Here is a 24,244-nt window from a genome sequence, read left to right as displayed (position 1 = left end):
TAAATCATTTTTTACGGAAATTCAAGAGAGTGATTTTTTGTCGATTTTTGCAGTACGGTAACGTAAGACCAATGAATAACTATTTCAATCCGGTTCATGACTCCGCCTAAGTGTGCACCTCACAGAAGGTCGAAGAAAGTAAACACTGAGACCAAAAGTTTCGGACTCATTAGTTCACATTACTAACTTCGGTCATTTGATGTTGAAACGTAATTGTCATCCAGGATATCGCTGGTAACCGCCTCAATACTAACATGGTTCGATCCCACAGGTTACCAGCACTCAGCAGAATTTTGTGAAGTTTTTCAAAGCTAGTTCCTACTGGCGATATTATTATTATTATTATTATTAAAATTAGTAAGCTAGTCGAAATTGTTCGATTTTAAGTACGTTTTCATCATAAAATGATGAGATTCAAGGAGTCCTAAACTAAGGCAACAAAGCTACCCCGTGTTTTGATTGGTTTCGTTATAATTAACTCTCATGAGTTTTTAGCGTTTACCACTAAATCAGACTGTCGCAAATAATCTAGCTACAACAGTGACGCATTTACTTGAAACATTATGAACAATAAAATCAGAAACCACTAGACAGTCTTAGCAAAACAACGTGCTTGTAAAATTACATTTCAGTGCTTGAACATTGAATAAATCAACAAATCAAAGACGACTGAAATCAATCCACTGGTCATCTAAACTGTAAACGGACCATAAAGAAGATCTGAGTAGTTAATCAGCACCCTGTAGTTCTTACTAATTCTGTGTGTGATATCAGTCGATAGTAAAAACTGATATCATAGTTATTTTTTGTCAAAAATTTGAATTCACGGACAACTTTTCGAACACATCTTTTCGGAGACGTAACAAAAGCCTCTACATTTCAGTTTTTCCACAAATTATTGTGTGAATGTCAGTGCAAACAAATATTCTCACATAATTTGTCTCTGTTAACTGGTTAATCTAATGAAATATTGATAATTCAAGCTTTGACAAAAGTATAAAGATTGCGAAGTAGTCGTACAGTACAGCTAAACTTAAGTTTTCTTCTTTTGATGGACAGCTTCTAGATACATGCAAGAAGGCACCTACAGTGAAAATGGAAGAAAATGCTAGTAAATTACTGCAAGTTTACTATTTGGCAATGAGGCGTTCATCCGTTCGAGATCGAAAAACAGCTCCAGCGTCTGCATTGCCCACATTGTGAGTTTCATTTATACGGTTATCCGAAATCCTTGAAGCGATTAATTTTTTCAGTCTAGCTGGATTTGTAAGTTCATAAAGTTTGATTGTAGTTATCAGACAGTGGTTTAAAACAATAGAATGTTACGAACCAATCTTGAAGATAAGGGAGCTAAATTGGTGCTTTAACCACTACATGCCATAAGATGACAAAGAATTTCCATATTGTGGTTAAAAAGTAGTGTTCAATAGGACGAGATCGCGAAGACTTACCAGACGCTCTGAAAGTAAGACGTTAAAAAAGCTTCATTTCAAAGAATTTCTTACCAGTCTATTTGTTTAGACAAATATATGTGTTCGTGAAAAATATAAACAACGGATAAACATGACAATTTAATAATAGGTTATATCATGCAAATAATAACAACCAATGTTGTGCGAGATCCTCATATATTTGTTTGAAAAGATCTATAAAACTAGCCATCTGTTGAAATGTAGTTGGCGTCGGATAATTAAAATGGTATTCGGAAGTGTTATTGGCAGTTAATAAGATGGTTTATAGTTCTTATGGTTCAAATGATTGTTGATGGAATAGAAGAAGCTTTCGCCTAGCGATCTTGCGTGTCTAGTATCAGTGGTTCTTTAATACCTTCAGGTAGGAACCATTCATAATAATCATAATAGAGTTAAAAATAAATTCATATATCATAATAAGATGTCATCCTTAGTCCTGAAGAATAGTTTCCTCCTATAGGACTCCTTGTAGGTCACTTGGACTCCGTCAGTCGGCAGTGAATTCTAGCATTTGACAACTCTTAAGGAGTAGAAGTTGTGTCTACAGTCCTTTCTTCTAAGTTGTATCTCCAATTTCTGGGTTTTACCATTTATTTTTTTATTTGGACTAGGCTTATGTAGATGTTTAAGAGGATGTCCAGAAGTGTTGGGATACTGCAAGTCATTGGGAAGTCACCTCTAATACGTCTATGCTCTAGTGGGTAAAGGTTTAGTGACCTGAGACGCTCTTAAAAAGGCTTGAATTTGAGTCCCTGAACTGATTTTGTGACATGCCGTTGGATACGCTTCAGAGTGTCCTTATCCTTTTGGAGTGAGGAAGGAAATACTATATTTCCGTACTCTAAATGTTAACGAATAAGACTGTTGAAGATTATATGCGGAATTTTTCTGTCAAACTGGCCAAAAATGCCTTTTAATGTTACCAGTGCAAGGTTTGCTCGAAAGGCATTTTATCTAAGTTAGAGTAACGTTTCTAATCATGGGGTACCAGCAGTCCTAAATCTTTTTCAACTTGGGATACTTCTAGAGAGGAGTTTCCTAAGTTGTAACTATAGTCTACAACATGTCTCAGATGGACTACTTGACACTTTGAAGTGTTAAATATAAGTCTGTTGTCGTCTGCCCATCTTTGAATTCTAGTTGAACCATCCTGAAGTGCCAGTATATCCTTTTGGTTGTGTATCTCTCTCTTAAAAGTTTCACATCATAAGCAAAAAGTAATAAGTCCGACTATACCTCTTGTGGAATAAAAAAAGAAGAGGTCATAGTACTCAACCCTTGGGGACCCCACCGGGACATTCCATGGCATGAGAGAAAGTGAACTTAACCTTTACCTTAAAACATTGATTTTTCATATATTAAATGAGCCAATCAATTAGAGGTGGTCTGACACCCAGTTGTCTGACCTTATTGATAAGACATATATGGTTGACCCAATCAAAAGCTTTTGAGAATCTAAGTAAATGATATCAACCTTTCCCTTGCGATCGAGGATGCTCGTCCATCTGTCCACCGCAGTCAGTATGTTGGTTATACAAGGGTAACCCTTCCTGAAACCATGCCGTTGGGGTGAGAAGAAGTTTGAGGACAGTAAATAGTCCTGTATACCATCGCATATCAGGGACTCCATTATTTTTGAAGGTATAGAGAGAAGGTTCACTGCATCGACCTTCTTTAAAAATTGGTGTGAAGTGAGCCAGCCTCTTAATTTCCGGTAGTTTGCGAGTGTGTGTACATAAAGCTAAGCGGTGTTGCCAAGATTGAAGCTGCTTCCCTCAGTATAGCAGAATGAACCATATTTGAGCCAGGAGAAGTGTTTTTTCTTAGGTTCTGCAGTTCCTGGATCACTAATCCAGCGTTCAGGTTCACTTCGGAAAGTCCTGTGCAGTTGCAGATGAAGCTGTCACCAGAATAATTGATGTGGGTTGGTTGGAATGCATGAGAGTATTGTTCAGCCAAAAAATTAGCAGCGTCGCCGTAGTTATTGATCATGCCATCAGGGCCTAGCAGTTGGGAAACTAGTTTTGGCTTGTCAAGGAGAGGCTGCATAACGGAAGACGTTTTATCTGGTACTAAAGCCTGTATTATCTTATGTCCTTCGTGCATATGTTCCTTATATGTTTATATTGCCTGTACGCACCGTTGTTGTCAGTTCGTTTGTACTCTGCCCTACAGTGCCTTTTGTGGTTTAGCAGGCGAAGAGTGCGGTTATTGATAATTGTACGTTGCTTGTTTGAGGAACGGACTGCTTTGTAGCACATAAGAGCGTGTGTAGTAAGAAATCCCAATGAGCATCTACATCAAGCTGGGGGCGAACATCCCAATACACTTGTTGTAGATTTTCCTGTAAAGTTGACACATTCAACCGTTTGAAATTCCAGCGCCTGTTGTTGGGTGGATGTCTTAGCTCAGTTTTGCTGACAAAAGTGAAGGCTATGACGGCGTGATCGCTTTTTCCTAGGGGAGCCAGGATTGAGAGGTTGTCAACTAGAAATTCTTCGTTTATAATAACCCAGTCTAAGCGTGACGGTATCTGACTGCTTCTCCAACGAGTTGCCGAATTCACATTTTCGTATAATCCCAGATCCTCGATGAGGTTGAAGAACAGAGCTTCCGTAGAGTTTTCATCTCCAGTATACGTTTATTCCACGGACTTGACGCTAGGGAGATTGAAGTTCCCATTAATCAGGATATGAGTGAATCCGAGACAAGTAGAGCTGGTTAGTCTCTCCACCATACGACTGTCATACAAGCTGTCAGCAGCGGGCTTTCTATAGATGACCTCGACTAGGTACCTCGAGGTAGTAGACAATCTTACTGAGCACCATGCAGATTCATCAAGATTGTTAAACTCATGGTTATGAATTTGGATTACCTTCAGGCAGGATCGTATGTACACGGCTACTCTACCCACAATTCCTGTTTTCTGTCGTTGCGAAACAAAGACATCCCAGGTAATTCTAGCTCCTGTTCCGTAAACTGAGATATCAAAGTTTCAGATATTCCTGTCAGATGAGCCTTATTAGCACTACTAAGTCCACGTAGCTCATCCATTTTATTCGGTAAACTCGCGGCGTTCATGTATGAGCAGTTTATGCCTTCAATTTACAGCGCATGAGCTTCCCTATCCAGTTTGTCTGTATGAGCCTTACGTGAATGGACAGGTAGCCTACCCATATAAGGTTTGCCGAGTTGGCAGGCCCCGTCCCTTACACGTCTTTTATGATCAAGGCAGTTCACAAGTGGAATAGACAGCTCCGACTTGTCTTTGTGCTTGATCCTGGCGTCATCTTTCCTATGCGGATTCATATGGACTCCAGTTAGCAACGGAAGTCTGTTGGCACGAAATGCTTCCAAATTTGCAGTCGCTATATGGGAGGATGGGAAAGTTATCTTTATTATCCGGAGTCTAGAATCTCCATCCTTCTGGGCTAGTCTCATCACTTGTTGAGTCAATATATTTTTGAGCTTCGAGGATTGCTTGATGAATTTTCATTCCCTAATGTCAGAGATTGTGTGGTCAGGGTCCGTGTTTCCCGATACACCTTGCACAATGATATTCCTTCCCCGGAAAAACGTCTCGCGAGATTTCTTAGAGATGTTCCACTTTAGATTGCGTTCAGAATACGGTATGTCGCGCAGTATTCTTACATTCCCATCTGATTTCAGTAAGTGGTTAGATAGTAGGATACCCTCTACGTCGTTTGCATTCTAAAGTGTTACACGAAGTAGCCTTGGGTGATTTCGATGCTTAGAGTCTTTTCCTTGAGTGATCTGTGCGGCCCTCAAAGGCTCTCTTCTGGAAAGTTCAAGCTTCTTGCTTAACTTTTTTCAAAGCATCCTGTCACTTTTGTCCTGCAAACTGAGAGGAAGGTCAGAGTTATTTTTGAGGCTCATAAATATGAAAGTAGTTATGCCATGGCCTTTACACCTGTAGAGGCATCGGACCATAACCACACAATCCTCAAAGCCGAACACGAGACTACTCGGAAAATAGATATTCAATATTTAACGCGGAGAAATATTTAACGATGGAGAAGGCGGGAAGAATGAATTGGATGATTTCAAAATGATCGGATGAAATTGCTCGACTTTGCAGGTGTGGTCCTGTTGAATGTTATCTTATATCTTTTATTTATAAAAAATATATTGTTCTATCACTAGCCTAAGCTTGCTCTACGTCATATATTGGTGATTATTACGACTCAATGAGTTGGTGTAGACGAGGATGTGACTTCCACGTAAGAACTTATAGATTAGGCAGTTATATTATTATTATTAATAGCTTTATTCAATATTATAGTTTGGTACAATATAGAATTCTCAGCCCAAATCTACAATTATAGGATTAGGTCTATTATTAGATCAGTACTAATACCATAGTAGATCATAATTCTTCACACCTTCCAATATCAAAGTACTTTCACATGACTATCAAGATCTTTATCGTACACTCAATCCGAACTACAAAGCAGTGAAGCATCCTCAGTTAATGCGGTCAAATGGTAGCTCCCAATTACCTTGGTTCGGCCCAGGCTGGAGAGAGTCGGCTTTCCCTCTCTTTTTCGACAGGATGACCATGTGCGCATTCTAATTCTACATAACAGTGAACTGTGCTTCCTATGAAAATAGCACTTACCTCTAAGAGCGTAAAATTGATAAGATATCTTGAGATAGAAAAGTCAGTATAGTAGGAAACATTAGCTGAATTTTAAGAAACCTGTTCAGCTTACGCCATGTGTGCAGCGTACAACAGTAATGCTGTAGGGTCAGCGAAATGTCGCTAAGCCTTAACCAAATCATTCGGCTGTTGGGTCATTGATTATCAAACAATTAATCGATCCTAATCAAGGTCAAGAACAACGAACGCGCATCAGTTAATCGTACTCCATGGACTGGGCCATGAGGCAGTGTTCTTTCGCTTGTATGAACATTAACTAATATATTTCTGTAATAACGTCCTCTGTGTTGTACAGTCTTCAAAGCGTCTATGGTTCGTTGATACATCAATGGGGTATTCTACGTAAAGTGCCGACCACGATGTATGACTTCAACGTTAGCTGGTTCGTAACGCCATTCCCATTTAACTCGTGTATGCTTCCGATCATTCGACATAGATCGTCTACGTTGGTGACCTACACTGGTGAGCCCGACGTGATCTGTAGCGGTAAATAAATCCCCAAAATAAAAAAGTTCTGTGGGTTTTCGACATTGGATGCTGACCACATTCGTTTTAATGGACTCACCTAGCTAAAGGCGCTCGGTCATGCATTCATACCAGATTACGAGTGAGAACGCCGTGTTCAACAACCTCTGCAATCGCTAGCGAGAATAGATCAGACGATCCTCGATATACTGATAACCTATCAAATGGATTTTCGGACCTCCTCGCTTCTGTCTTTTTATTTCACTTGGTGGGTACGATTTATATTAGAAGGTGTTACTGATTAAAGCGTTGTCAAACTCCGAATATTTGTGGCATCTTCAATGCCATCTAAAAACATGAAAATTTCAACACTAACAACACTCAAATTTACGAAAATAAATTCAAGGATTGTCCTGGAATAATAAGACACATGCAGTGAATGAGGCATTTCGAAATGTTTGAGAGTGACCGACTTGTTGTAGTCTTTGACAAAAGAAAATGGAACGTTAATTATTGGTAGATACAGCATAGGGAAACAAACCCTAGAACCTATTAGTTGCGAAAAGTAGGAAAATCTTGAGACAAGATGCAGATATTTTGTAGTCGAAAAAAGGAATAAAGTAGGATATTGTGTAAAACTGCATCGAATGGTCTTGAAACTTGAAAGCACCAAATATCACGAGGTAACCTGGATTTACAAGTAAATTCAAACACAATAAATTATTTGAAATCTGATATCACAGGAAGACAATGTGAAATTGTATAACGACATAACAACTAATCTGAAGATTATTCACTTTCCTTGTTAATCAGATCGATGAAAATATAAAAATGTTGATTCCGAACTTAGAAAAAAACTTGCTGTTCAACAGTTTTCGAGTTTGGGATTGTATGCTCTGCCACATACATCTTATGGTAACTTAAATTATTGTCATGAAGGGACTGGGGAGGTAAATAAAGAGGGAAGTTACCCTTGGAGATTGATATTTTGTATATGTCCAATCTCTGGCACATGGTATTTCATAGTTGCATCATCAATGAAGTCACTTTGTGTGAATCAGCAACCAAGTAATTTCTTACCTTAAATTGGGAGGAATATTGTTGGACTTTTTTGATGGTATAGGCAGTTTTATAGAGGTCAAACGCGTCCCTTTAACCGGAACAGTCAGTGAGGCATCATCAAAATAACTAGCAAAGGATATAAGATTACCGAGATGTTAAAAAATGCACGATTATTGAGCATTCAATTCTTCAATCTATGTACTACAGAAAAGTCTGTTTGCTTGGGATACCAGGAACAGCTGTTATAAAATGATACACACACTTATTTGTTGTTAAATAAGATATTTAATACCAACGATGAGGTAAAACTACCGATCAGGCGGGAAGCGCGGTGTTTGATCCGTGGAGTACGTTTAAAATGTTAGGTTCTCTCAAAGTAATGTGCGTCTCCCCATTTCTTGGACAAAAGTCCCGTTCTATGGCCACTTTGAAAGATATTGCAGTAAGACTACGGTCTGTGAAAAACATACAGAAAATCACTGCATCTATGAAAATGGTTTCAGCATCAAAATTTGCTAGAGCTGAACGTGATCTACGTCCAGCCAGACCTTATGGCTATGGTGCTCGAGGTACTTTTAAAGTTTATCTTGACTGCCACAGCATTTTATCAGACCGCGGAATTAGTGCCAGAGGAGACCAAACCTAGTGAGAATGACTTACTGATCGCAATCACATCCGATAGAGGTCTGTGTGGTGCAGCTAATAGTAGTATTGTAAAGGTAAGATGGGATAAATTATCTTAATACTTGTAGGCAATCAGAGCTCAGCTTCGTAGCAACCTAAATCTAGAAAATTCATGCAAGTTGCTCTTGGTTGGTGACAAATCTCGCGCAATGATGATTCGTCAATATCGTAACATGTTTTTGATGACTGTCAATGAAGTCGGCAAAAAGGCACCTACTTTCGAGGATGCGTCCACAATAGCTCAGGCGATAATATCATCTGACTTTAAATTTGATAAGGCTGTGATGTTTTACAATACATTCAAGTAATTATTATTTCAGTTTGACATTTTGTAGGACAGTAGTATCTTACATAACGACAAGTCAGCCGCTCTTAAGCCTAAATAAATTGTCCTCCTCTGAAAACATTGGTATTTATGACTCAGTAGATGATGAAGTCTTGGAAAGTTACAATGAATTTCTCCTGACCTCACTAATTTTTGCTGCTTTAAAAGAGGCAGCTGCTAGCGAACAGTCAGCTCGGATGACTGCTATGGACTCGGCTACGAAAAACGCAGGTATGTACCTTATTTCATCGTGCATTATTTGAAGGTGATATGTTGAGTAAACTGACACTCAGTTATAATCGAACGCGTCAGGCAGCAATCACACGTGAGCTCACTGAAATTATATCTGGTGCTGCAGCGGTCTAATTTTGTTGGCAACTCCAACTATTACAAGATAATATAATCCAGTAGTAAATATCCATTAAGTGTTTCGTTCTGTTTTCCTTCATGTATTTACTTCATATAATAACGGTTACAGTCTATTCAGAAGTTAATCTAGTGTGATGAACTTGATATAAATAGGCATAGGTTAATAAGAGATTTATATATGATGAACTTTTATCATTAGGACACAGACCGCAGTCAATCGAAGTACAGTACATGGCAATAGTTTCTCTTCACGTCTAGTAAAGTAGCGGCGACATGTTCTGGGCAGACCACATTTTGAGAGTATTCACTCCATGATTACCGCACTTGTTGGGTAATATGTATTTGCAGAGTATTTTTCACGGGATTTAAATTGTTTAAATTTCAAAGTTTTTCTTAAACCTTACCAACTCTCGATTTTGCTGAGATACGAAAAAATTTCTAGCTCCTTTTACATAAAAGCAGTATAGAACGTCCAAGTGCAAATTCGCAGTCCTCTGCGTAACATCTTCTGAAACTTTTGATTATCTTCATTACGGCAAGTAGGCTATATATTTGGATTAGTCAAGATAAAGTAAATAGTTCACCTAAAACTATTAATATTCTGTAGTATACTTTCGTACTTAGATATAGCTCTTTAGGCGTAATTAAATATTGTTGATTAATGATCATGTCGAGGTAATATTTTGCTACAGATTCTATGCATCAAATACCAGCAGTCAAGTGAGAGAAGTATATCTATCATTAAGTGAGTTAATAAGTGTAAACCAAATGAAGTAAGGGAACTATAGCGTGTCTGTCCGTTCAGATTACCTACAAAACTGTTTTTAAATGATCGGTCATAGTGCTCGTATATCCTGGGACTATCGAGTAAGTAACGCAATTGTTAGGAAACGGGTAATAGGTAAGAATGGCAAATCAATTGATGAAGTAGTGAAACTTCATCAGTTGAGATAGCTGAGACACGTGTTACGTATGCCCAACGACCGACTGCCTCGACGTGCTATGTTCAGTGGTATAGGAGTAGGTTGAAAGAAAGCTAGGGGCGGCCAGACCAAAACATGGCACAAGTCCATGAAGTCACTGACAAGTGGACTGAGTCATGTTGGTAGGTGTAGACTACCTGGTTGGGGACCGCGAGATGATAGCAACCGGTGGTTAGAGACCCTGTATGACATGGCTCAAAATCGTTTGCGATGGCGCAGATGCATCCACTCTTTGTGTTCTTCTTGTCAACTTGCGCTTAAGCTGACTCCACTCTTCATTATGTTCAGAGCCAAGTGGAATGAGTTCTCGAGCATCTATCAGTGCGATAGATGCTGCTGAAATCCAGTGTCGCTCCCTAACCTTACGGGTTACTGTACTAGCAGATATCACTGCTGTTTCCACAGCTTTTCAGATATCATTCCATGCTGCATCGGGGTGGGCATCACATACATGGCTGCCTAACTGTTTTCCTAGTTGTTCCTGAAATATACTCTTAGCTTGACTATCATTAAGTAGGGCCCTAAGAGGTTTACTTGCAGCGTCTTTCCTACGTCCAGTAAGACGCAGACAGATACGCGCTCGTACTAGAGCATGATCTGAATCTAAGCATGTGCTCCAGAATGAGCGACAGTCTTCTATCGAGCCCCTCCATCGGTGGCTGATAGCGACGTGATCTATTTGGGTCCAACGTTGGGACGAATTAGGGGGTCTCCATGTTAAAAGATGTTTTTCCTTATGCTTAAAGTTAGTATTTGCAAGAAAGAGGCGGTTATCTGAGCATAGCTGCAACAGACGGTCGCCATTATCTGTTCTTTGAGCCACGACACCATAAGATCCACCTCGGTGTCTTTCCGTTTCGTTTCGTTTGCCTACTTGAGCATTAAAGTCACCGGCCACTATTACTACATCAGAGCGCCTAGCTTTTCCTGAAGGTCGGAAAGTTTTCTGTAAAACTCACCTTTTACATCATCTGAGCTGCAGTCAGTGGGAGAATAGGCAGAGACGACGAAGAGGCAACGACGAGTATCCCTATCTTTTCGGATCCTTACTGTTCCGTTCAGTCGGATAGCGCACAAACGACTGCCTACTGGGATCCAGTCTAAGAGAACTAGTTCTGCCCTAGAACTCAATGCTATACCTACGCCGGCGAGGCCACGGGAAGGAGAATCTGGGCTTCCAGATACACGAAGTGTGAATCGAGTCGGTTCTTTATTTTGGTATGGTGAGGTCAAGTGAATGACGCTACTCGGATCCTGTATGCGCGTTTCGGAGACGCAGCACACATCGATGGCGCGGGATTGTAAAGTCCTAGCTAAGGAAGCCTACTGTCCTATTTGGCACAGTGTTCGGACGTTAAAAGCTCCTGTGTGTAGTTTAGAGTGTGGTTTCAGGAGACCAGGAATAACGTTCCGCGTACTCGAATCGTTTGCCCTAGCTGTGCGAGGTGATAAAGAGACGTGAGGAGGGTTAGTCATGGAGATAAGAGAGGTATTAGGAGGTGTAGGAAGGATTTGAATGTGACCGACTTGTTCTCGTGCGCTGTTACGGGTATGAGGGCTGATATCACTTCCCGGCTGCCCATACCGTGGAAGGGTATTTCTTGAGGAACCTGAAAAAGAAGTCGGATTAGTGTTGGTTTTAACGACCTGGGAGCGTGACCGCAGAGCCCAAGGGACAACTGCTTGAGGCCGGTTGCACACGGCCATTTCGTGGGAAGTTTTTAATGTGTTAGCTCCATTCTTGAAAGGGCCTTACCGCCGGAGACGGAAATCCGTGAGGTAAGGTGAGGTGACATTTTTAGGGTCGACCTATTCTAACCCCTTCCTTACTTGTGAGAAGGCAGCATCGCTGTCATGCTGGTTGTCCAGGGTAAACACCTTACGGTTGTCACATGCCTCTACAGTCAGCAGTACGACTTCGCCCTCAGACCTTGAGTTGCTGCTTTTAGTCTTACCGTTCTCCAATCGACCTGCCTGGCATGGGAGAACCTACAGGAACATATGTTCCAGCCAATATAGAGCTGGGTTGGGTCGTCACGATAGGCAAGCCCGACCATCGCGTCAAGGTAGCAGCTTCGGTCGGGCTGCCTGATCACAATCACTGATTGTCTTAATGTATAAAAAGGAGTTAAAATCATCCTGTGATAACCATAGAGGGATTTGTTTGACTAAAATAGCATCTAAAATACTAGCCTCAATAATAATCGGGCGCTTAACTAAGACTCATGAACTGCAAACACGAGAAAATCAGGTTAGCTTTAGACCTGGTCGTGGCTGTATCGAACACATACCATTCTTCAGGTTCTAGAACGCGGGTATGCTTATCGGCGTCCAACAATTATAGTTTTTCTCGACTTGAAAGCAACATTTGACAGTTTGTAAATCGCTCTGAGCAGGTATACTATTAACAATTCCGTTTCAACACTAGTTGTTATGATGAGCGGTGTTCGAGATCTGACACTGATACACAACGTGTTACTTATTAACCCTTCAAACTGACTACATGGGAGAGAACTCAAGAGTGGAACAGGGTTTGTTGGGCTGCCGAACGATATATATATTCCTATTCCCTAGAAAATGAATCTATTACTTATCGAATGACATGCAGTTGTCCTATAGGTCATTTGCAGTTGCCCTCAAGTAACCTTACTTGGCTAGTTCTGTTTGCTCACTATATCACTGGTCCGCGTCAAAACCTGAACTGATGGTCAGGATTGAGTGTGTTGATCACTTACATTAAAAGTCTGATCGGACTCGAAAAACACAGTTGGCGTTTGCCAACTTGCGTCGCTTGTGGGATAGGCAAGTCGTCCTTTTTTAACTAAAGTGCAAATACACTTCACCAGTCGTTTCTGTCCCATTTTATGTCTGCGAAATTAGAAGACATCCGTAAGCTGAAGCTTTTTAATTAAAGATGTCTTCGAGGCATTGCTCGCATTTCGTCGAGTAACCGAGTTCAGAATGTTTAGGTTAGCCGAAGATTACCAGGCAACTCGGTTGACTAGACAGTAGATCTTCATCAGCTGTTACAGAATGTGTTACGCATTCCCAAGTACTACTTACCTCGACAAGCAGTGCTCACTAGTGCAGAATTAGGTTGGGGGCCAAACGAAAACTTAACATTCGTCTGTGAAGTCATTGATCGCTAGTCTGGGCCATATAGGTAGGTACGGGTTGGGGTCCATGTAGTAACCTTAATCAGTGGTTGAGGGCTCTGAAGGATACGGCTCAGAATCGTTTGCGGTGGCTCGGATGCATTCACTCGATATTGAATCCCAGTATCCCTTCGTACATGCCTTTCCACTGTATTGTTAAATCATATTCTTAAGGCCTAGCCCTTCATTATATCATTGCTACCACACTATTTCGCGATTTGTTTAGGTATTTTCATCTCGTGCTGATCAGGTGTGGTCTACTCTACTTACGTTGGCAGACATAAGTAGTATGTAACACGAATCAGAAGTGGAATACGTGGGAGCAGAAGGTTGAGGCTGAATTGAGGGGGACGGGAATATAAACAGACAGTAATTGTAATAACAATGAATGGACGATGGAGTTTGAAACGATTGATGAAAGATTTGCAGATGAAGTATTTATGTATCGTTTATCACATTTTATGAAAAACTGTAATTTTACATTGAATAATAAATTGGTTGTCCCTACCTGAGTCTTCGTTCAGCACACAGGTATGGCAACCTGGGCCAACACACATCTGTCTCTGTCTATTGCTAGGTTTGAAGCTATCACGATTTCACTTAATCTACGAACGAGAACAAAGACCAGTAAGCTAGCTATCGCGGCATAACACTATCTGACACACGTATAATTAAGTTGTGATTACCAAGTTATTTTAACCTTTAGTATTAACTAGTTAGTACGATTTGTCTCAGACGCACTTGGGAACGAAGAGGCTAATTTTTGTAGGTTTTCATTTTTTAGGAATAGCAGTAAAATATTAAGTTGAATGTATACGCTGGTGGGACCCAGCTACCTGTGCTTGGTTCCGTTAAGTGGTTTTGTTAGGACACTAAGTCATGATTCACATGAGCGGTCATTGATTTTGAATACGTTTAGACGATAATTGTTCCGAAAGACTATACGTATGAGTAAGCTAGGATCCATTACAGGTCGACAATCTTCAAAATATCCGACCTATTTACAGCCTAATGTAATGGCAGTTCATGTTGAGCCAGAACATACTGTCACTTCTATTCATTAATTTGAATCAGTAATGGAATTAGATATAATCAATAGCTCCGCTGTCGATGACATTCTGGAAAAAATGTGAAGATAATGGTTAATCATGGAGTGTAGGTTTTACCTATGATATAATGTTAAATTGTGAGTACTTAGTTGACGGTGTCATATTCAGGAGTAATATTCCAAGCGATTGGATCACAATTAATCTTTCAAGGTATATGGAACCAGCGTTGAATCTTAGTATGAATCAGTAATTGATAGTATTGGTCTAATTAGGACATTTTGTTCACAAATTATCTGCAGACGGCCTTACTAGTGATATATACGAAGTGTTCCAGTTAGACCCATATTGTAAATGATTAATTCATCTTGTTATAAGATAGATCAGAATGACAGTTGCCTCTTTTTCTGAGTGTATCCATATTTTTCCTGTCAATAAATTTAGAGAACAATCTGATATTTAAAAACTATTTTATATTTTGTAAAAGTATTTTCGAATAGTCAAGATCAAATGGTTCAGTAAACAATCACTTGGGAAGAAAATACAATAAACTATATTAGAAAGTACTACGTCGAGGATCTTATATTGATATAAACATGATGATCTGAGCAGAAGTAGACAGGTTTTCCATTTATCCAAGTGCATAACAGTTTAATTTGAGGCTTTGGACTTGTTTCAGTTAATACTGGGTGTATAATTATAAAGTCTGCAGAAGAGCCAGAGTTTAGTGTTCCCAAGGGCAAAACGGATTCCGAACTCGATTTATGTATTGAGTTTGATGCATTTGAAGATAGAAGGCAAAGAACACTTGCTGGTCTTGTGCTAGCCGCTGCTAGTGCGTATCCAAGTCCAGCCCACTCCTTAGGAACATTGGGTTCGGCGTTGAGTTTTTCACGAGTGACTTCTAGCCAGAAGTTTCTGACACATGTTAACAATGGCGTAGTACCTCCAGCCAGACAGTTTGTACCAGCAATGTATGCCCTAAGATTGATACCGAAAACATAAAATAACTATCAAATGCCAGCATATACATATGACCAGAAAAAACGTGAAAATCATGTAAGGGATAGTTCCCCACTAACCTTCAAAATCGTGCAATAAATGTACAGCCTTGAGGGGTTAATTTTTGGATTAACATCATTGTGGAATCAACGAAAGCAAGAACAAACAATTAGAAACTGGGGAGACAATATCCAGAATGAAGATAAATCTAAGGGAAAGCAAATATTGAATGTATCTGCGCTTCTGCAACTCATTTTGAGCCATCTCATGTAAGGTGCCCAACCGGAAATCACAATCAATATGTGGATCGAAATCGGGAAATCTAGATTTCTCCATGCAGCTCAGGCTAGTAGTCAAAGGCTCTATAAACGTGCTATATGAGTCAGCCATAAGAAACTTAATAGCTGGCATATTATTGCATCGGTTCAAATTACCACGTCATATTAGCACATCTAGATGTATTTATCAAGAAAAATCTCAGTCGTAAAATTAGCAACAGCATGAGTAGCAGCAGGAAGGGCTATGTATAAACAATATGATAAGGGAAGAATGTATTCGTGGGACTAAAATATAAGATAACTTCGAAACCCAAATTCCTAAAAGAGAGAGTTAATGCGTCTAGACCATTACGGTTGATTCAGAGCTACATTTCCAATCGCTGGTTAAAACCGTAACTGTTAACATAACGCGGTGTTCGGCTTACCTACCGTGATGAATCAGCTGAGTCACACTAGTCGTGATACTTTTCCCTTTAACTCTCACCATATCAGGCAGATCAGTTGAAAAACGGTAAGCATTAAAGCAGAAATTTGACATCCGAGAGCGAAGCTGTACCTCTGTACTGGAGTGCGACTATAGGAGTGTTTCCTTCAGATAAAAAGCACGTACGACGATGTTACCGTGAAACAATGGAACGATGGTCAGGAAAAGTCGGTCCTAAAATTGATACACCTTTTTTCTCACAGATTTCCGTCGTTTGCAATAAGCATTTATGAGCTTGCACACCGAGAACTACCTGCAAAGCGGCTGAACATGACTAACCTTAAGCAAGTTGTCCCTTGAGCTCTGCAGTTATGCGCTTAGGTTACCAAGACCATTACTAACCAAGTTCCCTTTTTAGGTCCCTAAAGAAGCATACAATAATTGAAAACCTCTAAAAGTACTCGAAATCATCTTATTCACGATCACACTCCTTCATCACTTTTCAACATTTCTCTATGCCATTTAGGTACATTCGATATATCTGACTGCACTTTTAGTTGAGATCTGTCATGCTAAGAAAGCATACTACGCAGAGAATTTCGAATATAATCTAACGCCATCAATTTAACCAGACTAATCTCATTGACTCTGGTAAGCAGCATGAATCTTTTGTATAGATATATTAAATACAATTACACTGAGTTTAAGATAATAAAATCCTGATAAATCTCCGTGAAAATGACAACTTGAACTAGACTGAGGGATCTCAAAGAACATTGCTTCAAATTCTGTACTACAATGTTTACGATGTAAATATTAGTCGCCAGTGCAAGAGGTATAGTAGTATTACGTAAATTGATTTAAGCGATCCACGATTTTTTAAATGACATAAAAAAGCAACAACAAAAAACATTTGACTGTCAGAAATAATGCAAATGTTAAGTACAAACTGCTAAACACATACTTGCCAGCTTCTACTTGGATATTTTGTTCACCGAATGTATACGAGCCATCTGGAAGGCCGAATGCGGTGTTACAATCAGTGACAAGGGTCACATGACCGGGTGAAATTGCGTCTGCTAAACGTAGAGCAGCTGGGTGTGAATGCACCAAGTCAGCAATTAGCCCAATATGGAGCAGTGTCTTAGTGCCAGCAAATAAACCGAAGATATGGGCTTTACGATGATGGAAAGATGGCATAGCATTGAACAGATGAGTAACGAAAGTTGCTCCTGAGGATAAAACAGATTCTGCTGACTCGTAGTCGGAGTTGGTATGACCAATAGACACTACGATACCTAGTGAAGATAAGTATGCTGCAGCTGTTGAAGCACCTTCTAATTCTGGCGCAATCGTAATCATCTTAACTCTATCAAGATTGGGACCGTAAATCTCTGAAATGGTCTGACACTGTAAGACTGAGAAGGCTGAAAATTACCTTTATAGGATTAGTACCGAATCCCTTTATGTAGTCTGTTTGGTGCATTCCAGCGCAATCTGTGCTAATAAATGGACCCTCAAGATGAATCCCAAGCACTTTTGAACAGTTGGGTTTGTTTACATATTTCTGATATCCTGATATAAGTTTTGGATACAATTCTTGACAGGACGTAATGATTGTTGGACAAAAAGCTGTGACTCCTGTTTGTGGGAGTCTCTCCGCAACCTGATTACAAGCATTTTCTATGTCCTGATCTGGATTTGAGAAATCATACCCATAAGCACCATTAACTTGTACATCTATAAGACCGGGAGAAATAATACCTCCGCCAACATCGATGAGAATATCTGGCATTGCCTTTTCAGAAAAGAATATAGTTAGTCCGTCAAGAATTATCCCATCTCGAATCCACAAATCATCTTTTACCAAGTGCTCTTCTCTAACTAGATAACAGTTGTAAAATCTGATAATTTTTCCCGTTAGGTTTAACGTAGATAATTCATCCATCAGCCTAAACAGATTAGTCAGAAATCCGAAAAGACATTTAACGTGATCAAGGAAGTTTCTTATTTAATTTCCAAGGTTTCGAACAATGAAACGTCATCAAGGCAATAACAAGTTATGTATATCAAACATTCAAAATCTTGACGTTAAATGTTTCTCCACCTACGCATATTAGCTATACGATGCCACTTACTGATAGGATTGAGTAAAATCAACTACTTTGAGGTCAATTTTTCACTGGTTTGTTTACTTTCTACTCTTATGGTCTATATCAGAACAGGTTGCTGTTTCATCTCAATTTGGATTAGTTGTTCGGTAAAATTTATTTGTCTGAAAGTACCCTTGAATGTATAACTATCGTAGCTTTCATCTCGTACTAACTAAATGAAATCCAAGTTGAGTGTAAGTTCATCATAGATAGACTTGTAAACAAAAATGGTTACATTTGAAGTGTTGAAGGTCTGTCTACCACTTAGAATTTTTTATTAGGTTTCAATTAACCCTATATCACAATTCAACCGTTAAAGAAGCTGATAATTTAGTTTCTTAACAATTTGGATGAGTTGAAATTTCTAGTAGCAGAAAGTGAGTTTTTTATTTGTACTATTTACCTCCACCGATATTTTCATTAGAGTGCAGTTGACTGGGAATTGATTGTACGTAATTAGTGATGGATATTTCATTATCAATTTCACATTAAAGTCACTTTCGAACGTAATCATTATTTATATATTTGAACACATAAATATTGGTACAAGAGGGCAGCAAATATATATGCGCCACACAAAACAATGAGAATTTGAAGAGAAGGCAAAAAAAAGAAAATGTAAGGAGTGTTAAAAAAGAGAATAATAACGAACAGATTAGTGTAAGGTAGTGTAATAATAATAATAATGGGGGAAACAGAAACGTATAGTCAGAAGAGATCTTTCAGTTAAGGAAGATACAACCACTCTTTATGAGGGAAGTAGAAGGTAACAGCACGATCGCCACTGACTTCTATTCTGAGCCATATCTGATAACGTCTCTAGCCAATGTGTTACACCATCTCTTGTACCCCAGCCAGGGAGTCGTGAAGGACCAACAGAAGCCAGCCCTTTGCAGCTTTCTTTCAGACCCCGACACTATGTCATACACTGACCACCTCTCCGCTTTTTCCAACCAGTCCCAGAGTCGGCAAATAATGCACGACGTGGAATTCTCTGGGACGACATTCGTAAAACATGTCCAAGCCACCGAAGTCGGTGTTTCAAGATGGTGACACCAATTGCATTATCGTCTCTGTGCCCGAACACACGATGCCGAACCTCTGCATTACCAACATGGTGTTACCACTAGATGTCAGCAATACTTCAGAGACAACAATGATCAAACACAGAGAGTCGTCTAACATCCTCAACTCGGAGAGGCCAGGTTTCACAAGTATGGAGTAAAACTGTTCTCACCGACGCGTTGTAGATCCGACCTTTTACGGCCAGACTGATATCACGAAGGCGCCAAAGATGGCCCAGATTGGCATAAGCCGCTCTGTCTTTCACTATACGTGCGTTGATCTCATCACTCACGCCACCACCAGCACTTATGCAGCTACCCAGATACACGAGCCTCTCGACTACTGCTATCTGCTCACCGTCCAGAGTGCAGGATTAGAATCCTGCCAGTCTTGTAGAAGTACTTTACACTTCGAAGGTGCAAAGCACATACCATACCTACGGACACTGGTTGCCAACTGATTAAGTGCGGATTGCATGGCTTGAGGATTATCGCACAGTAAGACAATATCATCCGCATACTCAAGGTCGAGAAGTATTGCTCCAGGCAATAAATCCACACCGCCGTTACTTACATTCATCAGGGCTATTTCCGGAATGTCATCGATGGTAAAGTCGAAGAAGAATGGTGAGATTGAGCAAACCTGTCTAACCCCACTGCTTGAGTGGAACAGTGGAGAGAGGTGGTTTTATGCCCTCTATCTGCCTGAGGTGCATGTTTATTTACTTATTTAAACACATAAACATTGGTACAAAGAGGCACCAAATAGATATACGCCACATAAATCACTCGATTTGTGTGAGGGCTGTAATACTGCCCGGGTGCCCAGACCGAAGCAGGTGGTTTTCTTAGGAGGCCACACCCCGGGCCTTTGACCTAAAGGTCTAACCCACAAGGCAGTGGAGCATCGTGAGGAGATGCAGTCCAATGGTAGCCAGTGACCAAGATTGGTTCATATGCCATTTGTTCCCGCAGAATACTGGAGCCCATGTGGACCATTGGTTTGGAATCTGGTTAAAGCGCCGGACATTCGCTTTTCGTCCTCTCGATTTCGTAAACAACACCCCTGCCACGAGAAGGCAGTGAGTAGGACTTCCCTGGCAGAGGCTGTATACGCGTGACCGTGTGTGAGCATTTCGAGAGGGAGGGCGGCCATACCAGGGCATTTGGGGGACTGTTCATCGGATGACAAAACTGTTTAATATTTTATCTTCAAGTATGCTAGGTCTGCAGTTTCTGCCTCAGACTAAAAAAAATTTGGAAATGGTGGGACCTGCTCTGCACGAAAACCGATTCTGTAATGTAATGACTGTCACCTTTTCATCTGTGGTAATATGATTCTAAAAGGTGTAACTTCTTAAGCCACATAAGGCTACCTAGAAGTCCTTTGTTACTTTGAAACACTCAGAGTCGTCTTTTGAATGGGGACTCAATTTGTACACATTTTTTCCGTTTTGAACCTCACTAAGGCTATTAGAAGTGTGATGAATATACGTTCTATTCAAATTTGTGAAAGATTGACTTAACATCTATACTGTTCTGCAACCTTTGGATGCGATAGAGTGGAAGTGAACTATGGTTTTCATGTCATAATTTATTGACTGATTGATCAATGTGAGTTAGGACTAAGAGGGGGATATTTCCTTAGTTTTCTAATTGGTGCATTTTGGGCGTCTATTGAGGGTGGAAACATGTCTGGACTGATGAACATTAGCCATGTTTTTTACCATCTTATCACATCACGTCAGTTTGAAGTCCACTTACAATTTCATTATCTGCTACTCCTGTGTATTTTTTTGTCACCAGTGTAATATAACATCGGATGTTCGCTGATACTTGGAAGTTTTTTAGTATAATGGAGCAAAAACAGTCGACCTAGTACTGAGCTTTGAAGTATCTCACTTTCAAGAGAAGAGTTCATAGTCAATTTTACGTCCTATCGGGGAGTTATAAAACCTCTAGTCTAACTGAAAGGGTAGGTACCATTACCAAGGTTTGATTTGATAATTTCGAATAAATTGAGCATTGGGTAGATTGTTATAAATAAATAATAATATATTTGTAATATCCCAATGAGTAAAAAAATTTGATTTTCTGACATTTCGTGAATTAGTGTAAGTGTAATATATACATATTATTTTTATTGTTCCGTTGTACCATTTAAACTTGAATTAATTTTGATTTGATTATTTATTCTCTGAAAAAGCGACTTACACTAAGTCACGAAACGTCAGAAAATCTAATTTTTCTACTCATTGGGATATTACAAATACATTATTTATTTATTTATAACTGAAAGGGTATTTGGAGATTCTTATGCTTCCCATCTTTAATAGAAACCTAGTATGTGGAACCTTGTAAAAAGCTTTGCCGAAGTCGATTAGAATTAAATCTACCGATTTTCAATTTCCTAAGGACTGCACCCCGCTTTGTCTTGCGAATGGAAGGTTTACGGAGAATGACAAACCGTTTTTAAATCCATGCTATAGACTATGCAACAAGCGGTGTGTTTTGAAAAAGAATCGTTCCCAGTGTTCTCTGAGATTTCTATAAATACGCTTGTCACGTTAATCGGTTTATTAAATGGTTATTTGTAAGTTAAAATCTTTTTAAAAACCCGATAAACTCTATGAACGAAGCCACACAAATCAAAGGAATGAGACTAATACATAAAATCAGAGAAAGCCTTTGAATCCGAAATAGAAACCAAGGACGTTTTGCATTTTGAAGCAAACCTACTAAACCCTACTTAAAATAAACTTTGGTTCTAAATTATGATGTTATACTTTCCATGCTACAAATTCTGGGTTTCTTTTAAGTGGTTTTGGGAAAAAAAACCAGACCCGGGAAAATTCCAGTCTTACAAAGCTTTTGTAAAAATGAGCATAAACGTAAATAATTATTCAACTGAAATAAAATAAAACCTTCAAATTTTCGTAAAATGGTAACCGTCTCATAGATCATTGATTTAAAACACGACATTAACCACTTACTCATGTTGGGTAAGAGGATTTTGGGTTACTTGATTGTGAGGCTGTTTTATAAACCTCCAATATACATGTGGTATCATAGGTAATTAAACAGATCCTTTACCACTTCAATCATTGTTCTCACTTATTTCTACTGGTAATTGTTATTTTGTTTGGAAGTTTGCAAAAATGCATGCAATGTCCTGGCCAAGAGACAATTTTTTCAGTAAACACCTATTTACACTTTTGTACAACACAAAAATCGAGTTAAGATCAATCTTATGGCCTGTTTCAATCGTGTTTGGCAACAGAGGATGATAGGTGTTAATCCTGTATTCTCACTGGGTTACTTCATTCTACTTGTTTCTGAAAAATATTTAGGTACATGTTCACACCCTAATTTTGAAATCACGATTACTTCTCCTTATGTATGTGACCACACAAACATTTAAATTGATAAACACAGTGGCATGTGACGCAATTGTTTTCATGCCTTTTAGTTTTTTGGTGAAGCATGGACCATGTTTTCTCCTTCATAAAGATCTTTGCCGCGTAATGCAGCCTGTTAACAACTGATTCAAGCCTTTGTTTCAGTAAAAAGCTATTTGAATAACCTTCAAATGACAAGTTGATACAGACAGGAGTTTTACTGCCAAGACTATAGTATGTATTACTATATCATAAACTCTTAATCTATTCATGAATTTAAGGATAGCCATTTTCCACTAATGTTTTGTTTTACAACTTAACATCATCATTTGTGCACATAGCAATAAAAACGGTATTCGATAGTGCTTATTTGACAAGCTTGATCGTAACGAGCATCTGCTCGTTATCAATCTTCTTGTAAACTAGAGTGTTATTTCCTATAAATGTCTTTAATCATGTGTAATTTTCGAATCAACTCGACAGCAGTTCATGTCTTTTGACGTTTGTTTCATAATAGACATGAAGAGGATAGTAGAAGGCATTTGGGATGTATTTAAGCAAAAAGTAGTCGACTCGTGGATAGTTCAAAAATAAGGCGACAAAAAGGGAAGATTTCACACTATATCCTTATGACCGGAGAAAGAAGACATTTTGAGGTATCTCCTGTTCATTTTTTTGACGAAATGTCATCCTTGTTTCCCCTTTGTCGATTACTTAAGCAATAGATAGTTCTTGGAAATTTCCATGTATTATAAGTCATTACCTAAACTATTCCAAGCGGTCGACTTTGGGGAAATCCCCTAAGTGAAATAGCCTTCCCCAACGTTCGGGGAAATTTTGGGGTTTGCGTCTCATTTCCCCAGAATTTACTATAGCGGCTTCCACAAAATTGACCAAATTTTCCTCAAAATTGGCAGCTTGGGATAGCAGATATTAGGTGGTGTCCTGAGATGAAAATAATCAGAAGCTAATTTTTCCGGTGTTTTGATTGATCATTTGTTTTACAATAGACTGTATTTAGTCCACGTGAAATAAATTTAGCACACACTTGCAACACGTGTCATAGCCAGTGTTTTTTATGATTACGACTTTTTACGATTGCAACCGAGATCAGCTTTCTGTGGAGCAATTCAAAATCAACCTGAGAATACACCCAAATTGACGCAAATTACTAGACCTACAATTTCTGTTGAGGACTGAAGTGTAAGGAACTCCAGTCTCAAGGTCGCGCAGTTGCAACCTTGTGTTATTTTGATCCCGCGATAATTCTTCTGTTGCCTGTTCATTTGCAAAGAGAGTAGACCGTTTAACCTGTGTTAATACGTGTTACTCGCTTCCTAGAGAAGATCTGGCTTCTTGTTCAGACTGTTCATTATTAGCGCAAATAAACAAGAAAGGGTAAATTTAGGGAAGATCCTTGAGGAGTGTCGGTGTGAATATAGGCGTCAGTGCACCTAAATTCCAGTCGGTTGATACCACTTGTTTGTATAGGGTAATCTGGTTATTAGCCACTCGACGAGGAGACCAAATCTCATTCTGAGTTTGTTTGGTCGCAGTCTCTAAGCATGGACACTATTATCGATGAAAAAGGAGGATTGGCAAATTAGGGACAGTATTCCTATAGTTGAAAAGCATTTGAAACTCAAAAAAGGTGTCAGTCAATATCAAAGTCGGAATATTCAG

The 24,244-nt window shown here is 39.3% G+C and overlaps 2 protein-coding genes across 6 annotated transcripts; one reads left to right on the top strand and one right to left on the bottom strand.

Annotated features, from left to right (window-relative positions):
* Positions 1–7,988: 7,988 nt before the first annotated feature.
* Positions 7,989–13,703, top strand: ATP5C1_1 (ATP synthase subunit gamma, mitochondrial). 4 transcript variants are annotated; one of them, XM_012945438.3, is made up of 6 exons: positions 7,989–8,249; positions 8,281–8,399; positions 8,433–8,668; positions 8,700–8,920; positions 8,955–9,099; positions 13,423–13,620. In XM_012945438.3, the coding sequence occupies exons 1-5, from the start codon at positions 8,099–8,101 to the stop codon at positions 9,053–9,055; spliced, it is 828 nt and encodes a 275-aa protein (XP_012800892.3). In that variant the 5' UTR covers positions 7,989–8,098; the 3' UTR covers positions 9,056–9,099; positions 13,423–13,620. The 4 variants fall into 4 exon arrangements, with proteins under 4 accessions (XP_012800892.3, XP_051074225.1, XP_051074226.1 ...); XM_051208823.1 differs by lacking the exon at positions 8,955–9,099 and having other exon boundaries at positions 13,423–13,703; XM_051208822.1 differs by lacking the exon at positions 8,955–9,099 and having other exon boundaries at positions 7,989–8,399; positions 13,423–13,608.
* A 997-nt stretch (positions 13,704–14,700) lies between these two features.
* AMDHD2_1 (putative N-acetylglucosamine-6-phosphate deacetylase) lies at positions 14,701–23,825 on the bottom strand. Of its 2 annotated transcripts, XM_035730744.2 has the most exons (4): positions 23,743–23,825; positions 17,385–17,898; positions 16,911–17,350; positions 14,701–15,223 (listed from the first exon to the last, which is right to left on the bottom strand). In XM_035730744.2, the coding sequence occupies exons 2-4, from the start codon at positions 17,892–17,894 to the stop codon at positions 14,809–14,811; spliced, it is 1,365 nt and encodes a 454-aa protein (XP_035586289.1). In that variant the 5' UTR covers positions 17,895–17,898; positions 23,743–23,825; the 3' UTR covers positions 14,701–14,808. The 2 variants fall into 2 exon arrangements, with proteins under 2 accessions (XP_035586289.1, XP_051074224.1); XM_051208821.1 differs by having other exon boundaries at positions 16,911–17,898; positions 23,743–23,804.
* Between the last annotated feature and the right edge of the window lie 419 nt (positions 23,826–24,244).

Source organism: Schistosoma haematobium, chromosome 1, assembly GCF_000699445.3.
Source record: "Schistosoma haematobium chromosome 1, whole genome shotgun sequence".
NCBI classification, from domain to species: Eukaryota; Metazoa; Platyhelminthes; class Trematoda; order Strigeidida; family Schistosomatidae; genus Schistosoma; species Schistosoma haematobium.
The sequence above is the reverse complement of the archived record's forward strand: the minus strand, read 5'-3'. Positions and strand labels throughout refer to the sequence as shown.

Coding starts and splice junctions, on each gene's coding strand:
- ATP5C1_1 (XM_012945438.3), top strand. CDS start 8,099: ATGGCCACTTTGAAAGATATTGCAGTAAGACTACGGTCTGTGAAAAAC. Junction 8,669..8,699: donor ATGTTTTACAATACATTCAA/GTAATTATTATT, acceptor GACATTTTGTAG/GACAGTAGTATCTTACATAA. Junction 8,921..8,954: donor CTCGGCTACGAAAAACGCAG/GTATGTACCTTA, acceptor CATTATTTGAAG/GTGATATGTTGAGTAAACTG.
- AMDHD2_1 (XM_035730744.2), bottom strand. CDS start 17,894: ATGGATGAATTATCTACGTTAAACCTAACGGGAAAAATTATCAGATTT. Junction 17,351..17,384: donor TCGGTACTAATCCTATAAAG/GTAATTTTCAGC, acceptor TTACAGTGTCAG/ACCATTTCAGAGATTTACGG. Junction 15,224..16,910: donor ATCCAAGTAGAAGCTGGCAA/GTATGTGTTTAG, acceptor TATCAATCTTAG/GGCATACATTGCTGGTACAA.